The sequence below is a fragment of the Cervus elaphus genome, chromosome 33 (genome assembly GCF_910594005.1).
Source record: "Cervus elaphus chromosome 33, mCerEla1.1, whole genome shotgun sequence".
NCBI classification, from domain to species: domain Eukaryota; kingdom Metazoa; phylum Chordata; class Mammalia; order Artiodactyla; family Cervidae; genus Cervus; species Cervus elaphus.
In genome coordinates, this window is record NC_057847.1 from 39,214,744 (window position 1) to 39,234,805 (window position 20,062).

The 20,062-nt window shown below is 36.0% G+C and overlaps 1 protein-coding gene across 2 annotated transcripts in view; it reads left to right on the forward strand.

The window, feature by feature from the left end:
• The window catches only part of LOC122688661 (CD302 antigen), a 114,364-nt gene that overhangs the window by 68,674 nt on the left and 25,628 nt on the right, over positions 1–20,062 (forward strand). The window contains exons 28-35 of one of the 2 annotated variants that reach the window (XM_043894823.1): positions 4–120; positions 1,957–2,151; positions 4,421–4,647; positions 6,020–6,188; positions 8,371–8,520; positions 10,279–10,401; positions 11,677–11,844; positions 13,773–15,451. In XM_043894823.1, the coding sequence (XP_043750758.1) occupies positions 4–120; positions 1,957–2,151; positions 4,421–4,647; positions 6,020–6,188; positions 8,371–8,520; positions 10,279–10,401; positions 11,677–11,844; positions 13,773–13,951 (1,328 nt within the window). In that variant the 3' untranslated portion in view covers positions 13,952–15,451. Of the gene's footprint in view, positions 1–3; positions 121–1,956; positions 2,152–4,420; positions 4,648–6,019; positions 6,189–8,370; positions 8,521–10,278; positions 10,402–11,676; positions 11,845–13,772; positions 15,452–20,062 lie in introns of those variants that run through there. The other variant, XM_043894825.1, reaches the window with a different exon arrangement.

Below are 20,062 nucleotides of genomic sequence, written 5' to 3' on the forward strand. Positions count from 1 at the left end.
CAGATCCAAAATCACATATTCTGAGTATTCGAGATGAAAAAGAGAACAACTTTGTTCTTGAGCAGCTTCTACACTACAAGTACATGGCTTCATGGGTCATGTTAGGTATAATTTATGAAAGTAAGTTGTAAATCTACTGTTTTTTTTTCTATATTCATAGTTCATTATGAACTACTTGTTTATCACACTGTAAAAGTATAGCTTTCAAAGTGTTTGTTTATCAACATTACAAAATTATAATTATGTACTTAGTATAACTTACACAGATACCAAGGCAGGTTTTGTGTCTCTGCCCTGCCACTAAAATACCTTTGCCACCAAGCTTAGAGTTTAATGGTGAAAAATTATTTCCTTTTTCCACTCTCCCTCATAGCAGTACAAGACTAACTAAAAATGACTGCACTCCCACATAAATCTCTAATACTTACTTTATATCTCTAGGTGTATGAGCTGAGTGAGAGTAGAAATACACTTCTAATGTTGCATTTTTGGGTTTATGTCATTGGCTTGGGGTACACATTAGAGAAAGGAGACACATAGTCTGCCAATGGACTAGAATGTTTGAGATTGTAATGCCACAAACCCAAGATATAATTGCTATGAAACTTTTTTAAAAACACAGACTCTAATAATAGGAGAAGTAAGACCAATTTAGAAAGATACTCATTAAGAGGTGTCCTAAAAATCATAGTTTTGAAATTAGAAAAAAAAAATCACTCTCTGGGCATAAAGCCTCAAAAACTTACATTTACCCAAAGATGGGCCTGAATGAGAGGCATAGGACAATGATAGCTAGACGTAGGGTAGACAAAGAAGCTAAATTACCCAAATCTGGCCATTTTAAAAATAGTCTGCTCTTTTCTATCTAACCTGTCTCTTTCTAAAAACCACTCAAGATTTTCTTGTTTATGGCTTGCAGATGAGTTAACAAAAATTAAGCTATCAAGCAATGACTAAGACTTGGGTTGCCAGCTGAAGATAAGTTCATCATGATAGGATTTAGTTGCCCAAGTCTTTTCTCTAATGATGCTTGAATACTCAGATTTGGGGATGGGAAAAAATGGAGAGGAGCTAGGTAGATGCTTCCCATTTTGGAAAAAAGTGGAAGTGTTAGTTGTCAGTCCAGCTATTTGCGACCCCATGGACTGTAGCCCTCCAGGTTCCTCTGTCCATGGGATTCTCCAGGCAAGAATTCTAGCTTTGCCTGAAAGTGACTGAGGAAACAGTGATCCTGTGTGGAGCAGCAGAAACTAGACCCAGGATATAGTTAGAGATTTCAATTGTACCCTCTGCTGTACCTTCTTAGTTATGTTTTCAGAAACAACCAAGGACTTCCCTGCTGGTCCAGGGATTAAGAATCCACCTGCCAATGGAGGAGACATGGGTTTGATCCCTGGTCCAGGAAGATCCCACATGCTGTGGAGCAGCTAGGCCCATGTGCCAAAGCTACTGAGCCCATGCGCCTAGAGCCAAAGAAGCCACTGCAATGAGAAGCCCATGCATAGCAATTAGAGAGTAGCCCCCATTCACCTTACCGCAACTAAAAAAATCAGTTGACATAAATTGTGCATAGTTTAAGTCCAGTTTTCTAGCACTAGTTTTATAACATGTTAATTTTTTAAATAGTTATGTTAATTTTTATCACAATTAAACATACATGTAGAAAAAATGAATATTGGATGAAATAATAACAAAATGTTAAATTATTTCAGGATGATAGAATTGTAAGTAAATTTTAGTTTTCATATGTATAATTTGTACTTTCTAGGTTAAAAGTAAGCATTGTTTACTGTTAAAATTGGAAGCTATTTTAAAGAAACACACATAAGTATACAACCTTTAGAATGTTGTGAATAAAGATAGAAAATTACTTGAGTTTGAGATATTAACCTTGTAACTGTAATTCAAGTCTTAATTTAATCTCTAAGCATAGGAAAAAAAATGTTTCTTTTCTAGATAATTCTCTTATGTGGTCTGACAAGACTACGCTGTCGTATACACAGTGGAGGTCAGGAAGACCAGCTATAAAAAATAGCAAGTTTGTTGCTGGCTTGAGTACTGATGGCTTCTGGGATATTCAAACCTTTAATGTTGTTGAAGACTTACTATACTTTCACCAGCACAGCATTCTGGCTTGTAAAATTGAAATGGGTAAGTATGCTAAGGCAGAGTTTCTACTGCAGAGAAAGAGAATATAAAGCCATTACCTCCACTAGTGGGCATTATGCAACTGAATTTTTTGAGTAGCTCCCTTGTATTCAGTACCATGAGAAGCACTACAGAGGTTTTGGAGGAAGACACACTCCCTGTTGTCATGGTCTTGATCTCAAGGAGTAAAATGAATGCAGTTGGGAAAACAGCATTAAATGTTTATTGTTGTTTTATGTAGGTTAGTCTTAGGTTATTTAGTATGTACAGGCTTAAATTTGTTGAGAAATCAAGACACCAGTGAACATAGATATAATGAAAACTAAGAATGCATTGAGGAGAGAAGGAAAAACTCGGTTGGGCCTTGGAGGATGGATAAAATTTCTATGAATAAGAAAGTATGTGTGGGTAGTTTTGACAGTCTAGGCTAAAAATGAATGTTTCTCAACTTTGCCTAATTCCTTAAATAAGTCTACTTTTTAATGCATATCAGGTTTAAATTTTTTACAGCTTAAAAACTGTTATTATGGCCATTCTGCTCTAAGCCCTCTGCTAACATGGAGCCCATCACAGTCACATCTGGGCCCACCTTTTCCCTTCATACTCTTGGAGAATAACTTTCGGATGCACCATTTCTATCAACAATCTCCAGGAATTCCCTACTATAAGTTATTTTGAGTTCCTGTAAGCCTTTGAGACTTTTTAGAAACCAGTGTCTCTTCTAAATTTCTAGGCTTTCTCCCAGTCTCCTTTTTTTCCCACCATTTTTGGTTCGGTAAAGATCTTTTCCTGTCAGGCTGATCTCTTAATTGTCCACGTACAGTGTATACCCTTTCTCACTTGTACCTTTATTTATGGGTTTTTTTCCTGCCATGATGTCTTCTACCTTCTTTCTTTTCTTTTTCTTTTTTAAATAAAACTTTCATTAGAATAGTTTTAGATTTATAGAAAAGTTGCAAAGATAGTGCAGAGAGTTCCCATATACACTGTAACCGGTTTCTTCTGTTTTTGACATCTGTCTGAAGTATGGGACACTTGTTACAACAAATAAACCAATATTGGTAGATTCTTATTACCCAAAGTCCATGTATTGTTCAGCTCTCCTTAGTTTTTACTTCATGTTATTTTTGTGTTCAGGAATCCATCCAGTATACTACATTACACTTAGTCATCATGTTCTCTTAGGTTCTTCTTGGAAATGGTAGTTTTTCAGATTTTCTTTCTTTTCTTGACAATTTTGAGAAACACTGGTCATGTGATTTGTAGAATGTCCCTCAGTTTGGGTTGGCTGATCTTTTTCTCATGGTTAAACTGGAGTTATGGGTTTGGGGTTTAGGGAAAAAATCAAAGAGCTAAAATGTCATTCTCATCACATCCTATGAAGGATATATGCTCTCAACGTAACTTATTACTTGTCACTGTGGATTTTGACCTTGATCACCTGGGTCAAGGTAATGTTTGTTAGCTTCCTCCACTACAGAGTTGCTCTTCTTCCTACCTCCCATAGCGTACTCTTTTAGGAAGTTACCACACTCAGTCCTCACTTAGGGAATGGAGAGTTATTTTCTACCTTCCTGCAGTGGGGAGTATCTATATAAATAACTTGGAGTTCTAGATAGGAGAATTGTCTGTTCTCGTCCATCTAAAAATTTATTTAGTCATTTATTCTTATCAGTTTGGGCTCATGGTTATTTTTTTATACTTTGGGCTATAATAGACAATATTATTTTAATATTTTCCTTGAATTTTTCCAGATTTGGCTGTTGGTCCTCTTTAACATGGCTTCTGTGTCCCTTTGAAATACCCTCATAATTGTGGTCTTGTTATTACTGTAGTTGTTTGTTTTTAGTTGACTTTCTGGTTACTATATTTCTTTTTAGAACTAATTTCAGCTAACCAAAATCCGGAGGCCTAATTTATTAAGCAGGTTTTCTGACTCTCTTAATTCAGATGAATCTTTCCTTTTCTAGTCAGTCACAAGTATTCTAGTGGTTAATTGTTTTGCCCTCATTTCAGGTGGTGGTGTTTTCTGTGCCCAACTAATATGTGAGCTCCTTAAATGAAAGTGTTTATGCCTTTTTTTCATCACCCAGACAATTGTAATAGTTAAGAGCCTATTAAATAAGCTGTGGCAATAAGAAAAAAAAGTATGCATTTGACCTTCTTATAGTCCAATTTTATTTAACTTTGGTTGTATGTGCAATATTACCCAAATTATGTATTTTAAATCATTTAAATTTAATCACTAACACTTTTAATTTAAATATTATAGTTGACTACAAGGAAGAATATAATGCTACTCTGCCACAGTTTATTCCATATGAAGATGGTATTTATAATGTTATTCAAAAAAAGGTAACATGGTATGAAGCATTAAATGCATGTTCTCAAAGTGGAGGTCATTTGGCAAGTGTTCATGACCAAAATGGCCAGCTTTTTCTGGAAGATATCGTAAAGCGTGACGGATTTCCACTATGGGTTGGGCTCTCAAGTCATGATGTAAGTCTTATTTTGTTTTCCAGAAACTTTCCAAGTATGTTAGAGGGTCGGAAATTTGAGCATAAAATATTAACTCAAAGTATAACATCAGATTAAGTCCTGGGATTGCATTTGCATACCACAGTGCTTTCTCTCTTTTCACAATGTAGAACAGATAGAAGACTAGGGCACCTGTCCAGGACCACAGCTGCCCTAGACACTGCCAAGCCATCCTAAGGACTCAGTAGATTAATATCTCAGCAACACCTCTGTAACCTATTTGGGATAGACCAGTGGAGAGCTGGTAAAAAGGGAATGGCTTGGGATCAGAAAAATCTGAGTTCCAATATGAGTGGCAGGTCTTCTATCTATATGTTGGGTAACCACAAGCAAGTTATTATACCTTTGCAAGCTTATTTCCTCATCTGTCAAATGGGGGTGATGATATTTTCCTTAATAGAGGATTATTAGCACAAAATTTGTATTGGGGTGAGGACGGATACATGTATACGTATGGCTGAATCCCTTCATTGTTCACCTGAAACTATCACAACATTGTTAACTGACTATACTCCAATACAAAATAAAAGTTAAAAAAAATTATATAAAGTGCCAAGTAAAACTCTTAACTACATCTAAAATATAGATGTATATTTTCACCCCACTTCCCCCTAGAAATTAACACTATTTGAAAGTAATCCTCTATTGGTAAACATGCCTTTTGTGCCACTATTTGAATCCTATTAAGTAGTGTATATGTGTATATATATATATATATATGTATTGATAATGACATCTAGTATACAAAAAACAGTCTGTTGAGATTAGAATGGAGGCCTAATCTAAATAAAGTGGGAAAAGTAAAAGGATGGCAAGTTAGGATTAAAGAATCAAGGACAAATCAAAAGTAATCTCCCAATATGAATTTCTTGGGAACTGTTTTTCTCTTCCAGCCCCTTGCTGCTCGATAACTTCTGTAATATGAAAAAAATCAAGCCAGGGACACAAACCACAACACTGTAAAACATAAAAAACAGTATTTAGAGTAAAAGAAGATTGGGATTGTAAACCTGCAATTGTGACAAGTGGAAGCCATTTCCATGTCATCTAATTTCTAGTGTTATGTAAACTCACCCCTAAAAAAAGAAATCTAGAGATAGAGTGTAGTAACTCTATCTCTAAAGTCCTATTTAAATTATATGCCAGAGCAGATGTCTCAAATCAGTGCATCAAAAGTAAATCCCTGGTTTTACAAATATGTTCAGATCTATAGTACTTATAAGCAAATAATTAACACTGCATTCCTATACTTCTTAAAGTGTGCATGTTCATCTCAATGTTCTTTTGAAGTCATACGTATGAATTCAGATTATCATTATTATTCTTAATACAGGGAAGTAAATCAAGTTTTGAATGGTCTGATGGCAGTGCCTTTGACTATATTCCATGGAAAGATAAAAAATCTGCTGGAAATTGTGTTGTCTTGGATCCAAAAGGAATTTGGAAGCATGAAAACTGCAACTCTGTTAAGGATGGTGCTATTTGTTATAAACCTACGGAATGTAAGACTTGATTTCAAATAGCTGTATATTTACTAAACCATGACATTTGTTTTATGTACCTGATTAAGTATGCAAAATAATGTTTATAGATATTAAATAAGGTTTATTCACAAATCCTAGCAAAATAATTTTGATACTTTGTGAAGAGAAACAAATATGATATGCCCATTCAGGGAATTTGTTCTCAAAGATTTTCAACTGTTCTGATACTCAGTGAGTTTTACTCTAGAATTTATGAATTTTAATTTCACTTAGCAGTGTTTTTCAGAGAGTGAGATTCTCCTTTTTAAAAAAGGGTTCCACAGGATATAGATTTGAGAAAAATCTTAGGTGATTTACCATATTAATGGCTCTGAAAGTTTTTATAGTAAAGAAATGTTTTGTGTAACTAAACATTTTCCAAATGTTTCTACTATAGAAAGTAGAGTGGTGATTGCTGCAGGAAAGGTTGTATTATTTAATTGGAGCAGAGTTTCAGTTTTGCAAGATGAAAACAGTTTGGAGGTGGATGGTGGTGATGATTGCTTAATAATGTGAATGTACTTCATGCCATTGAACTGTACAGTGAAAAATAGTTACAATGGTAAATTTTACATAATGTATATTTTATCCCCTTTCAAACAAAATGGAATCTTCTTGACAGGAATATAACAAACTTACCACAAGGCTGGCCCTTGCGGGGAAAAAAAAAATGTGAGAGTTGGAAGCAAAACTCAATAAAGAACAGTAAGAAAAGAAAATATATGCCGTTTAAGACAGGCCATTTTCAGCTTGGACTAGAAACAAATAGACTTTGAAGATAAGGCATTTCCATATGTTCCCAGTGTATGAAGAATTGTTTTTAAAGCCAACCCATTCATAAAAGTCCACTAGTCCTAGCCATGCATTGGTAGCCAGTGTTCAGCATGTTTTGAATCTAAAGAAACAACACACACCATTGCCTGTGCAGTGATAGAGTAGTCAGCAGTATATTTTTTGTCAGAGATACTATTTTCACCGTATGATAGAATCAAGCACTTGTTAGTAGCATCCTCCTCCACCACAAGCTTAACAAAGAATTGTCACAAGTCTTACAGACTTCGCAGGTTAATTTTTAGATGACTTTTGGTCATCTGCAGCTAGGAAACTTACCCAGGAGTAATCAATTTTCAAACTGAAGGAAGACTTAGAGCCCAAACTAGTGGCATTAGTGAAAAGTGTGGAGGCAGAAGCCAATCAAATAACTAGATTTCAAAAAAGATTGAGCCCGAGTGGAGAAACAGGATAGAGAAGCAGAATAAGGAATGGAGAACCATCCTGAAGTCTCTCAGTGGGAAAGAAAAGGGCAGTAGCCATTCTTCTGGAATCATAGGGATCATAAATGAAAGGAATTCTACCAAACTGCAATGAGGAACAAAAGCAGGAAAGCCTTCAATGACTGAAGGACATGCAGACCATGCATAATGCATAGAGAACAATGGTATGGGTTGAGACTACTGGCCATACCAGATCAGATATTTGATTCAGATAATCTGTACCCGGTCAACAGGATGCTGGCAATTTACTTTCCAGTTCTCATACTCTCTGCTGTTGGAATTAACAATGGTGTTAAGGGGGATAGGCTTCATTACACAGGCTTCTTGTGTTATAGAGAATGACTGAAAATTAAACAGTTTACATGGAAACCAGGGGAATTGTTCAGAGCTGAGAAGCCACACCTCCTTTTTTTTTTGGCTTGAGACAGATATTTCAGTGCTGATCTGTTGTGCTTTGTAAACAAGTTACCAAGTTTTCAATGTGGGTATGATTTTTTTATGGCAAGGTAAAAGTAGATCTTTGTGATCAATACAAAAAGGAATCCAAAGAAAGAAAGAATTTTAATTATTATTTCAAATTTGTTACAGGCCTACCCAGCCTTGTCTTTTCTTCTCAATTCTTTCTAGTTGTTTTTACTTTAGTCTAAATTCATCTTAGAGAGTTAAGTACTTTCCTCTCTATTCTCAGTTTTAAAAATGATTTTCCAAAAAGCTAATGAGATTGCGTTCTCAGAGTGTGGGCTGTAGCCCTCTCTGATGTGTATTGAAATTGAATGCCTATTACCTACAGGAACCATGTGAGATTTTACGTACAGGTGTCAGTGAGATTTTAAAAGCCAGTCATATTTTTCTGTGCATGTTCACAGTTATGTCTGACATTTTTACAGCTAAAGAGGTGTCCTCTTATACTTACTCATCAAGATGTCCAGCAGCAAAAGGGAACAAGTCACAGTGGATTCAGTACAGGGACCATTGTTATATGTCTGACCAGGCATTGCACAGTTTCTCAGAAGCCAGATGGTTTTGTTCAAAGCTTGGTGAGTTAAAATGTGTTGATTTTCTTTGCTCAGTAATTTAGTCATTAGAATTTTTCTTAAGGAAACCCTTTAGAATAAATATTATATTTTTGAAAATCTTTGTGAAGCACTTACTAATTATAATAGCATTATAGCCTAATTGCCAGTGGTACAGAAATGGTTAAGTATTTTATGATATATGAACTCAATGGAATATTGGAACAGCCAGTAAAAAAATGATCAGTATAAGAATAAGTAGATGGTGTATAAAAGTAAGTGGGAAGAAGTAGAATAAAAAATTGCTAAATAAACTATTATGTGAAAACACTGACAAATGAAACCATTTTAAATACAGCTAGATATGCTCAGATGAAAGGATTCAGTAGCAGATTTTTTGTAAAGTTGATTAAGCAGTAAATACAAAATTGTAGATTTTTCATTACTTAGTCATTAATAAGTAAGTTTAACCTGACCAGGGTAACAAAGTCCAAGAAGCATTGGTTGTTCATTCTGCAAAATGGACCCGTGACCCACATCTCTGAACACTATAGGGGACAGGACTTTTAATCTTCAGAGTTAACTAAAATGAAAGAGCAGCCATGATTGACTCCCTCCTATGAGAATCTTAGACCATAGTCAAACTGAAATAACTTCCAAGGGGACCACCTAGAGTATTTCAAAGACCTGCATCCTTAGGTAGCAATTTAGGCAGATGACATTTATCTTATTTATTTTGCTACGTTATGGAGACACTTTACTGATTTAAAATTCTCCTTGTTACCGCTTAGCTACATGATGGAAACTTTTATGTGAGATTAGTATTATAAAAGGTAAAGTACCTCCACACTGTGGTGATCTGTAGAGGAGAAAATGCTTTCCTTTGCCCTTCTTTTAATACTTCACACCACAAAAGACATGCTTTAGTTCAAGTATGGATAAACTTGTTCGGATTGAAGACTATTTGATTCCATTTTGGATTAGTTTCCAAGTCCTGGTATTATTTTATTTCTATCCCTTGCCTGATGCTGGTGATAGTGCTATTATCTCTGTAGGTTTAAGGCAGCCTATCAAACTTGAGGAATACTCACTCGTTCAATTCCATACTGTATTTCAGACAGTATACAATGGCATGACCATGTATACTTATGTATAAAATAATATTAAAAGGAAGGCTCATGCTCTCCAACATCTCAAATCTATTTGCTTTTATTTTCATTATAACAGAAGCACATTTAAAGTTAACTTATTATACAGAACTAGTTGTTGAGAAGAGAGTATTGAAAATCTACAGGGGAACACAGATTTCTGCCATCACATACCCCAGTTCTTATGACTAGCTGTTCATACAGGAAGGTCTCACTGGTTAAGTAGTTCCAAGGCCCAGAAATATTAACATTTAAACATTTTGAGGAAACATAAGATATGTATATACATAAAGTTTCGATCTAGAAATATTTCTAACATTTTTGGAAGCTATTAACACTATACTTGTGTGTATTAATGCTATATACTCTGTGTCAAGTTTGAATATCTTCATGATCTTAATCTTGATTATTGTTGTTCTATCACTAAGTCATGTCCAACTCTTTACAACCCGATGGACTGAAGCACATCAGGCTTCCCTGTCCTTCACTGTCTCCCAGAGTTTGCTCAAATTTATGTCCACTGAGTCAGTGATGCCATCCAACTTTCTCGTCCTCTGTTGTCCCCTTCTCCTCCTGCCCTCAATCTTCTCTAGTTGGCATGCTAATTGACTTAGGGTTTGTTTTCCTTCAACAGCCCATTCTGCAACTATCGTTACCATAAAGGATGAAGATGAGAATAAATTTGTGAGCAGACTAATGAGGGAAAATAATAACATTACCATGAGAGTTTGGCTTGGATTATCTCAACTTTCTGCCGGTAAATATCTGTGTGTAGAGTGTGCAAAGAGAGTTCTAACTTGTCCTGAATGCCAAATCAGCCTCACTAAAGAATGTCAAGTGGTGGCTAACTCTAACGCTTCTTGGTGATGAATAAGCTAGGTCTGCTGGTTTAGAGGCTTATAAATTCCTAATAAATAAATGAATGACTTATTAGTAATGATGGAAACACCAATGAAATAGAAAATCAGGTTAAATCAACTGGAATTGTTTTAGAGGCTTAAGATACTTGGGTCAACAGGATATTTTTTCCTCCTATGGCAGTATCTGTGTCCCTTGTGTATCCCACCAGGAACCCATTGGCTACTTTCCATAGCATTCTAGTGTCTATCACCTGGTGTTTTTGTAGCTTTTAGCTATTATTCAGAAAGTTCTCTTCTTGTTGTTCCCTTCCCTCTTGAAACATTTTTACTTTTTTTTTTGTAACCATAGAGTGAAATTAAGTCTTAATGGTGATTTTTTTTTTATATTGGTGATTTTTATATTACCTTAGTAAAATTGCAGAGATTTGGTTCAGAAAGATTTGTGGAAGAATTCTTCAATAAGGAATAATAGATTGTTTCCATGCACTTAGAATTGATCAATGAATTAAGAGTACACCTTTGATAGAATAATAGAAAGTTGGCTTCACATTTTATGCAAATTTGAATTCTGAATAATTGAAATAAATGTGAATTCCAAAATATTAAGTATGTGTGGAAAAGTGAGTGAATTCTAAGCTGGCCCCTGAAGGAAGTATAAGTTGTGTTTATACTGTCAGCACAAGGCGGTGCTCCATCAGCTGGGAACCAGAAGTGGAGTCATGGTGGGGAGGACTTCTTGGGCCCTGCAGGACTCTTCCTCTCTTGCCAGCACACTGTGAATGATTCTTAATGGGGGAAATCATGGGTGGGAAGCAAGGGACAAGGGATACAGATCTTTAGAAATCTGTCCATCACACAGTAAATGTGTAGGCATTATGCACTTCATTTATAACACCATACTCCATATGTAAGTGCTGTCTAATAGAACTTTCTACAAAGATGAAATTTCTTCTATGCCTGTGCTGTCCAATGTAGTAATCACTAACCATATGTGGCTGTTGAACACTTGAAATATGTCAAGTGCAACTGATGTGCTGATTTTAATATTTTAACTTTCAATAAATTTCGTTTAAAAAATAGTGGCACAGCACAGTTCTAAATAAATGAATTGTATGACCCATGTGCTTTTTACCTTAGTAATTTAGTTACAGTACACAAACTTCTTTCTTTAGATCAGTCTTGGAATTGGTTAGATGGATCAAAAGTGACATTTGTCAAATGGACAAATAAAATTAAGAGTGGCAGTGGACAATGTAGCATTTTGTTAGCTTCAAATGAAACTTGGACAAAAGTTGAATGTTCACGTGGCTATGGAAGAGTTGTCTGCAAAGTTCCCTTGGGTAAGTACGTAACCTGTCCTTAAGGAACCTTTTTGAAGAATGGGTCAGGCAATAAATGTACGATTCAATTGTGTGCAAAGTTTTGTACTTTGTCCCAGAGTACTTAGTCCTTAGAGTATATCCAAACAAACTTTGATTAAGTCATAAAGATTCTTTCCCTCAGAAAAGTAAATTACAAATGACAGTTAATGCACAAGATGTCTAGGATTCCCAGAGGAAAGTACTGAACTGTCCAAACTTTGTATAATTCTTTCCTAAGAAAAATGGGAGCTGCCAGAGTTTTAGGGAGGTCATCTCTTGGCAAATGTTAAAATGTATTTTATTCTATAGTTCAGACATTAAAAGCTCAATGGTCTAATTCTGCAGTTGTTTCATTTCCTTTCTCCCCATTCCCATGAAACTCATAATAAACAACAGTGCAAAACTGTATTTAATTAGTTACAACATCCTAAGTATCTATAGGAAATTGTACTTTGAACTTCTGTTTCGTCATAATTGACACATAAATTAACCACAAAAATCTTATCTTAACAAGCTCTAAAATTTTCACATCAACATTTTTAAAGATTAGCATAAAATGTCCATTTTGGTATACAAATGTTAAAAATAAAACCTTAACTCTAGGTAATCAGTATCTACATATTTATGCATTGATTCAGCAAATATTTAGAGTATTTGTTTTATGTGCTAGGGTGCACCCATGAACAAGACAGGTAAGATTCCTTTTCTCACAGAGCTTACAGTCTATTGAAGACAGATAAGGAGTACCAAGAAGGTCCATTTTTAAGAGAGGAAAATATCCAATAGTTATAAACTCTGTGGTGTGATGGTAAAGAATCCTGGAGAAGGAAATGGCAACCCACTGCAGTATTCTTGCCTGGAGAATCCCATGGACAGAGAAGCCTGGCGGACGGCAGCCCATGGGGTCCTACAGAGTTAGACGCAGCTGAGCAGGCACTCACATAAACTGTGCTGAGACTAGGGGTGTAACTGCTCTGGGTCAGGGGTGATCAGGGAAGACTTCTCAGAGCAGGAGATGTGGAAGCTGAAATCTGGAAGGCCAGCCAAGGCCTTTGGGATCAGCGGAAGAGTCACACCAGGCAGAGGTACCAGTTGGAGCAGAGGGCCTAAGACAGAACATCTTGATGTGGGCTTAAGGAAGAAATGGAAAGTAGACAGGTGTCAGACAGGTAGGGCTTTGGAATCCTGAGTCAAGTGTTCAGGTTCTATACTTAGTGGAATAGGGAGCTAGTACCCAAGATTTGGGGTGAGGGAGAAGTAGGGTTAGAATAGTATAAACCACGAGTTCCGTTTTGGCATTTTGAGCATCCATGTGGAGATGAGCTATCCATAAGGAATGTCTAGTGTGCAGTTGGACATATGAGAGAGAAGGAAAGTCAGCACAGAGCTGATATTAAAGCCTTGGGACAAAATGATTCCATCTTGGCAGCATGTAGATAGGGGCCTGGAAGGAACAGTGCTTAAAATTGAATAGTGAGGAACTCAATGAGGTCATGCTAAAGGGTTAATTTCCTTTAAAGCAAATAACACTTTATTTGGTACTAGGTAAGTCAAATACAGACATTTACCAACCTTTAGCAATTTGCTGTCAAAGTAAGATAATATACTGGGAATGAGGGTCTCAAAAGGATGATGGGAAGGGAATTTGAGAATAATGGTACCACTCTAATTTCTTTGGAAGAAAATTGCTATAGGAGTGAAGAGGATTTGAGTGAAAACAGTTAAATTGGATAAGAAAGCACTGAAGGGTTTGATGATGAGTTTGAATTCTGTGTTGACACTGAGACAGCATTTACTATATCTAATTTGTACAGTGTTCACATCTGTGACACAAAGCCTAATATATAAAATCAGTGACGATCACTGTTCTGTTCTGTCCTCCACTGTCAACCCTTTCCCTGGCCTAGGCCCTGATTACAGAGGAATAGGTATCGCATTTGCTGTGCTGAGCATCTTGGCTCTTACCTGCGGACTGACCTGGCTCTTCTTCCGAAGGAACCGTTGGCACTTGTTGGGCTTCTCTTCAGTTCGGTATCAACAAGGAGGGAATGAAGATGAAATCATGCTTCCTTCTTTCCATGACTAAACTCTTCTAGAGGTTTGCTGATTTGCACTGATGGTTTAGGAAAAATGAGCCATTTAAAATTTTCCCAATGTCAGTATTTACTCTGTTTCAATGTTGGGGTCTTAAGTATTCTTTTTGTTTAATTATAATGCTGGTATCTACAGTTACCCACAAAATGCCATGTTCATAACTCTACTTAATAGCATGAAAAGATACCCAAGTTGGAACTAAAGTCCAAATTGTTTATAGAGTAATGAGTTTAATGTGCGTTTTCTCTGTAAGAATGTAGTTGGTAACTAGGATATGAATGGCATTTTAACAAAATGTCTTAGGAAATAAAATTGGCATATTGCTGGGTCATATATGTATATTTAATTTTAAGAACATCTAAGCCAAATGTAAAATTAGTACCTCTAGGTAACAAAACTAAATAATGTCAACATTGTTTTAAAGTAGTCATTTGTAGCATTTAGGAGAAATTATTGAACAATGAGACATGCAAACAGCAAAATTATGCCTCTTGGCAAGATTTTCTTATACTGTTCCAAAGATGTTTCATACCAAAATTATTTAAATGCAAATAATTTTGTTCTGTTCATAGTCTTTCAAAGGCTTTTAAAGAAGATTTAGTACTTAATGTTTTTTTAAGTGTGGAAATATTTTTAGATTGATTAGATATCTTATAGCAGTGTGTTTGTTGTTTTATATAAAATATATGTTTTCTTTTTAAAGGGAATGGTTTTTTTGAAAATTTCACAGTTTATATATTTAACATAGTTTGGCAACTTCTGACTAAGAAATTTTTATTCTTTGTTGCCTTTTTACATAAGAGATAGTGAAAATTGTGTATATTTGTAAAAATGAAAAATTTTACAATGAAACTCTAAATCTTGTGATTACTACTAAAATATTTAAGTGTGAATGGTTTAGGAAACATGGTTTTATGGTTACTGTTTTGAATTTTACCACCTAGAATATAGTCTTAATAATAGCTTCTACTGGATATTGTGAATGTTTTATTCAGTGTTTAACTTATATTGACATTTGTACTTTATTTTTGTATAAAATCCACAGATTTATTTTAAAATTCAGTGTTTATATTATGATAATGTTGTAAATAACTTTCTAAGACAATTTTAGTAGTCTAACACTCTGTAGTATGGTTGTCCTGAACTATTTTATACTGAATTAGTTAAACTAGTTCTCTTACCCTATCATCTGTGCAATTTTAGTTGTTAAGACTTTCTTCAAAGAACTGAACAAATTTGATGCAAGAAGTACAGGTATATATACTAGTGATGCCATAATAAAATCATTTTCTTTTTTTTTTTTCTTCTTTAGTAAAAGTATTGTTGATCTTATTGTAAAAGTATTTGTCTTCCATTTTGAAAAACAAATCTCTAGATTGGGCTTTATTATGTTACACATATAGCATGACAAGAAAAAAAGTGTCCAGCTATTGTAAAGCAAGGCATCAAGATCTTGTGTACACTTTTAAAAGAATAAATATAATCATTTATACATCTCTTGAGTGTTTGATTTTAGGCTCCTTTTTGGATTCCTCTGACTCAGCATTTCTTCTAAATACTGGGTCAGCAGGGGTCCCACCTATAATACACTTGCTTCTCACTCTGTTTGCCTCCCTCAGGAAATCCTGCACACTGTCTCCCACCCCACGGCATTCATCAACCACTTCTAAGTCGTCAATTCAAATATCTAGTTTCAGGTTCATATTTCTAATTCCCTTTGAACAGTCTCTATGAAAGTCCTTCTTACCATGACCAGAGCTGCCCATATTGTGTTCCCTTTCTCAGAAGAACTGAAAACAGCCTTTTCCAATCTCCCTAACTAATCCAACCCCCACATGTGGTCTGACAAAATTGATCTTTCAAAACGAGGCACCTAAAAAAACAGATATATGCACCTAATGATCAGGTATAGAGGACAAGTTTAGAAGTGACCAATGAATACCCCTTGAAAATATTCTCCCCCAATCCCAGGACAGGATGTTTCATTATCTGGGAGATCTGCCCTGCAAATGTTTGCTGGAGTGTTGGAAACCCCAGTCCTGACTCGCTGCTGAGTTGATGCTAGGGAAAGCCAGAGATTCAGGTTTCTTTCTCTGTGGTTCATTTAATCCTAAAAGCCTCTTGGAGAAACAAAGACCTGATTGCTAACTCACCTAAAAAGAAAAATTTTAACTATTAAGTTCAACAAATTTTTACCTAAAAAGACAAATTTTAACTATATCTCAAAGACTTTATTGTTTTTAATTGGAGGATAATTGCTTTACAGTGTTGTGTTGGTTTCTGCCATACAACAACCTGAATCAGCCATAAGTATACACATGTGCCTTCCCTCTTGAATCTCCCTACTAGCCCCCACTTCATCCCATCCCTCTAGATTGTCAAAGACATTTTTTAAAAAAACTAGACCTCATGATCTGTACCGTAAACTCTAATTTCCTTTATATTCTAAATTAAAACATTCTCACACTATTATATCCCAACAAATTTAGTATACATCTATTTCTCCTTTTGCCCAAGCTAACTTAAATCAATTCTGCCCAAGCAGAGTCTGAAAGGCTTTTTTTCCATTCTCCCAAACAATTCTTCTTATATTCTCTTTGAATTAATATGAAGACAGCATACCCCTTGTTTCCCAGGGTAGAAACTCAGAATTCATCCTTAAATCCTCTCTTTCTCATCTCTCTAATCCAGAAACTCTGTCAGTTTTTCCCCACACTTCTCATGGACTGGTCATCTTCATTGCCAGCTGTCTTTATTTCAGAACTTTTATCCTTTTTTCTTTCTGGATTATCTGCACGAGGTTCTTCACTGGTCTTCCTCATCAGCCTTTCCCCTTCACCCCATCTTTCCCATTCCTGGACCTAGGGAAGCTGAGAGTTACAGAGGAGGACTCCCCTTCTATTTTGGTCTCCATTTATGTAGTCCTAAGTACTTTAGGGCAAAAGGGAGCTCAGCAATGCCCAGCTCAGGACTCTCTCTGGGAACCTTTAAGGGGTTGAAGTCAATCCTGAGTAGTCCTAGGGTTTTGGTTTCCTGGCCAAATGCCCACTCTTAAAAAAAAAAGAAAGTGGTTTTTTTTTTTTTTTGCTTTTTATCTATTTTAATATTGATTTGTTTATTTTATTCAGCTTCATTGTATCTTTAGTTGCAGCATGCAAACTCTTGGTTGTGGCATGTGGGATCTAGTTCCCTGACCAAGGGTCAAGCCCAGGTCCCCTGCATTGGCAGCGCAGAGTCTTAGCCCCTGGACCACCAGTGAAGTTCCCCAACACCCTCTTAATACAAAGTAGGGTCAAGTAAATACTGTTTCAAAGGCTAAACAACAAACAGGCAAAGTCAGATGAAACTGGAGTCCAGGAATTAGGAAAACATTGGTGATCTTAACCAATAGAAATGCAGAAAATCACCAGAATCCAGATGGGAGTGAGCTGAAAAGTGAAAGGAAATTAGGAAACTGAGAGCATGAAATTTTGAGATGTAGAGATGGGCCATAGCTAGAGTGAGAAGGAGGAAAGGTGAAGAAGAGTTCTTCCCAAAGGAGGTGGGGGAAGAGACTGACACATTTAGAAGCTGAGAGGAAGGAAAACAAAACACATCATTGGTAACAAATGAACAGAGAGAAGTTGATGAAGGGGAGAAAGGGGAAGATCTTGAAGAAGATGGGATAAGAGGGCAGATCTAAATCCATACATAAAGGAACTAGGTTTGGATGGGATGGGAGGAAGCTTGCCTTCCCCTCTGAGGACAGAAGAGAATGACCTGTGTGGAAGAGAAGGGGAGAGCAGACAGTTATTTGAAGATGTTTATCTATAGCTGATGGCCTCTAGTTTCCTAGTGAGTAGAAGGTGAAGTCTTTTTCAGAGAAAGATAAATATCGAATAGGGTTTCAGCTTAAAGAGCATAATAAAAAAATTGAAATATTCTATGTAGGGAATGAATGAGAGAGGAGAATGATCAAGACAAAATAAAAGACTGCAGAAGAGGCTTACTGGGCTCACATGAAATTAAAGCCATATATTAGTAGTGACAACCATCAGGAGAATGAATAGATTTCTTCTACCTGCCCTCGACTGCTAACTAAAATTGAGGGAAAGGAGAATATGAAGGAGAAAATAGATCCCCTATCCTCAAAAAATTAAAGATAGAACTACCATGTGATCCAGCAGTCTCACTTCTGGGTGTAAAACGAAGTCAAGGGATTGGAGTCTGGAATGAGGTCAAAGAGGAAGTAAACAAGTAAAAGAAAAGGAAAAACAGTATGAGATGTAATTGGAAAGTAGAACATCATAATGAGAGATTTTGATGAAACAACTATATTTTCCCATGTAGAGGGGGTAAGTAGTCTGTCTTATATTAGCATAAGAAATGAGGAAGTGTGCACCAGAGTCAACAGTGGGGAAAATATGCCTTCCTTTAGGTCAAATGACTGAAAAATTAAAAAACTGCTGAAATGGGTTATTTGCCTAACGTAGACTGATTCATGAAGGTGCTACTTGTATTGTAACTCTAACGATTATTTGAAAATTAGTTTAATAAAAATCCACATTGATACAGTGTGCTTTGGTGCCTGAGGTAGGGGTGGAGATAACTTATTCAGATAGATGACTTTTTTTTCCCCCCTGTGTAGTTAGCAGGATAGGAGTCCCCAGAATCGGGAGGTTTGAATATTTAAACACTGTGTCCATTTGAAAGGATTTGCTTTGGGTTTGGGTTTAGTATACAAACAGTCTGAGGAATGATGGAAATATATCAGTTGAGCAAGTCCTTGATACTTTGGCAAAGAGACTGAACCTGGAGAGGTTGGGAGAGTCCAGCAGAAGACCTGGGCTCTGGTTCCATTTTTGGCATTCACCGCGTGCCCATGGCTAAGTCACATCCTTTCTTTGGGCCTCAGTTTCTTTATCAGTAAATGAAGATGGCCCCTACCACCTCTGACATTCTGAGACTCCTTACAGACCTCTTTGGTCAGATGGTGAAATCACTCCATTTCCAGTTGGACAATCAGCAGCATGGAAAAGATTAGACTTGATTTTTTTTTTAATAGACTGTTATCTTTGAGCAGTCTTAGGATAAACATTGAGCAGAAAGTACAGAGTTCCCACATACATCCTTATGTCTCACCACCTTTTTCTTATTATTAGCATCTTGCATTAGTGTGGTACATTTGGTAAAATTGATCCAAATCAGATACATTATTCTTAACTAAAGTCCATAGTTTACATCAGGATTCCTCTTTATGTTGTATATTCTATAGTTTTGACAAATGTACAATGATACGTATCTACCATTACAGTATTGTTCAGACAGTTTTACTGCCCTAAAAGTGCTCTGGGCTCCTGTTCATGTCTCCCTTACCACCGCCCTCAACCCTTGACAACCACTAATTTTTTTTTAAACTGATACCACAGTTTTGCCTTTCCAAAATATAAAGTTGAAATAATAGGGTATGTGGGCTTTTCAGACAGGCTTCTTTCACTTAGCAATATGTGTTTAAGTTCATTCCATGGCTTGATAGTTCATTTCTTTCTAGTGCTGAATAATATTTCATTGTGTGGATGTACCACAGTCTATTCATCCAGTCACCTACTGAAGGGTAGCTGGGCTGCTTCAAATATCTATGTGTAAGATTTTGTATGTAACATTTCAACCAAGGATAAATACCAAAGAGCATGATCACTGAATCATACAATAAGAGTATATTTAGTTTTCTGAGAAGCTGCCAAACTGTCTTCCAAAGTGGCTGTACCATTTTGCATTCTCACTGGAAATGAATGAGAATTCATCTTGTTCTCTATCTTCTTCAGCATTTGGTGGTGTCAGTGTTTTGGATTTTAAAAGTCATTCTAATAGGTATACAGTGGTATCTGGTTTTAATTTGCAGTTCCCTAGTGACATACAATGTTGAGTGTGTTTTCATGTACTTTTTGCTATATTTATATATCTTATTTGTTGAAGTGTCTGTTCAACTCATTTGTAAATTTTAAAATTGAGTTGTTTATGTTTGTGTTCTTGAGTTTAGACTCAATTTTAAAACACTCTTTTGCTAATGACATGAGACGATGTCAGAGTTTAAACAAGCAGCCTGTGTGACTCTGATTTGTCT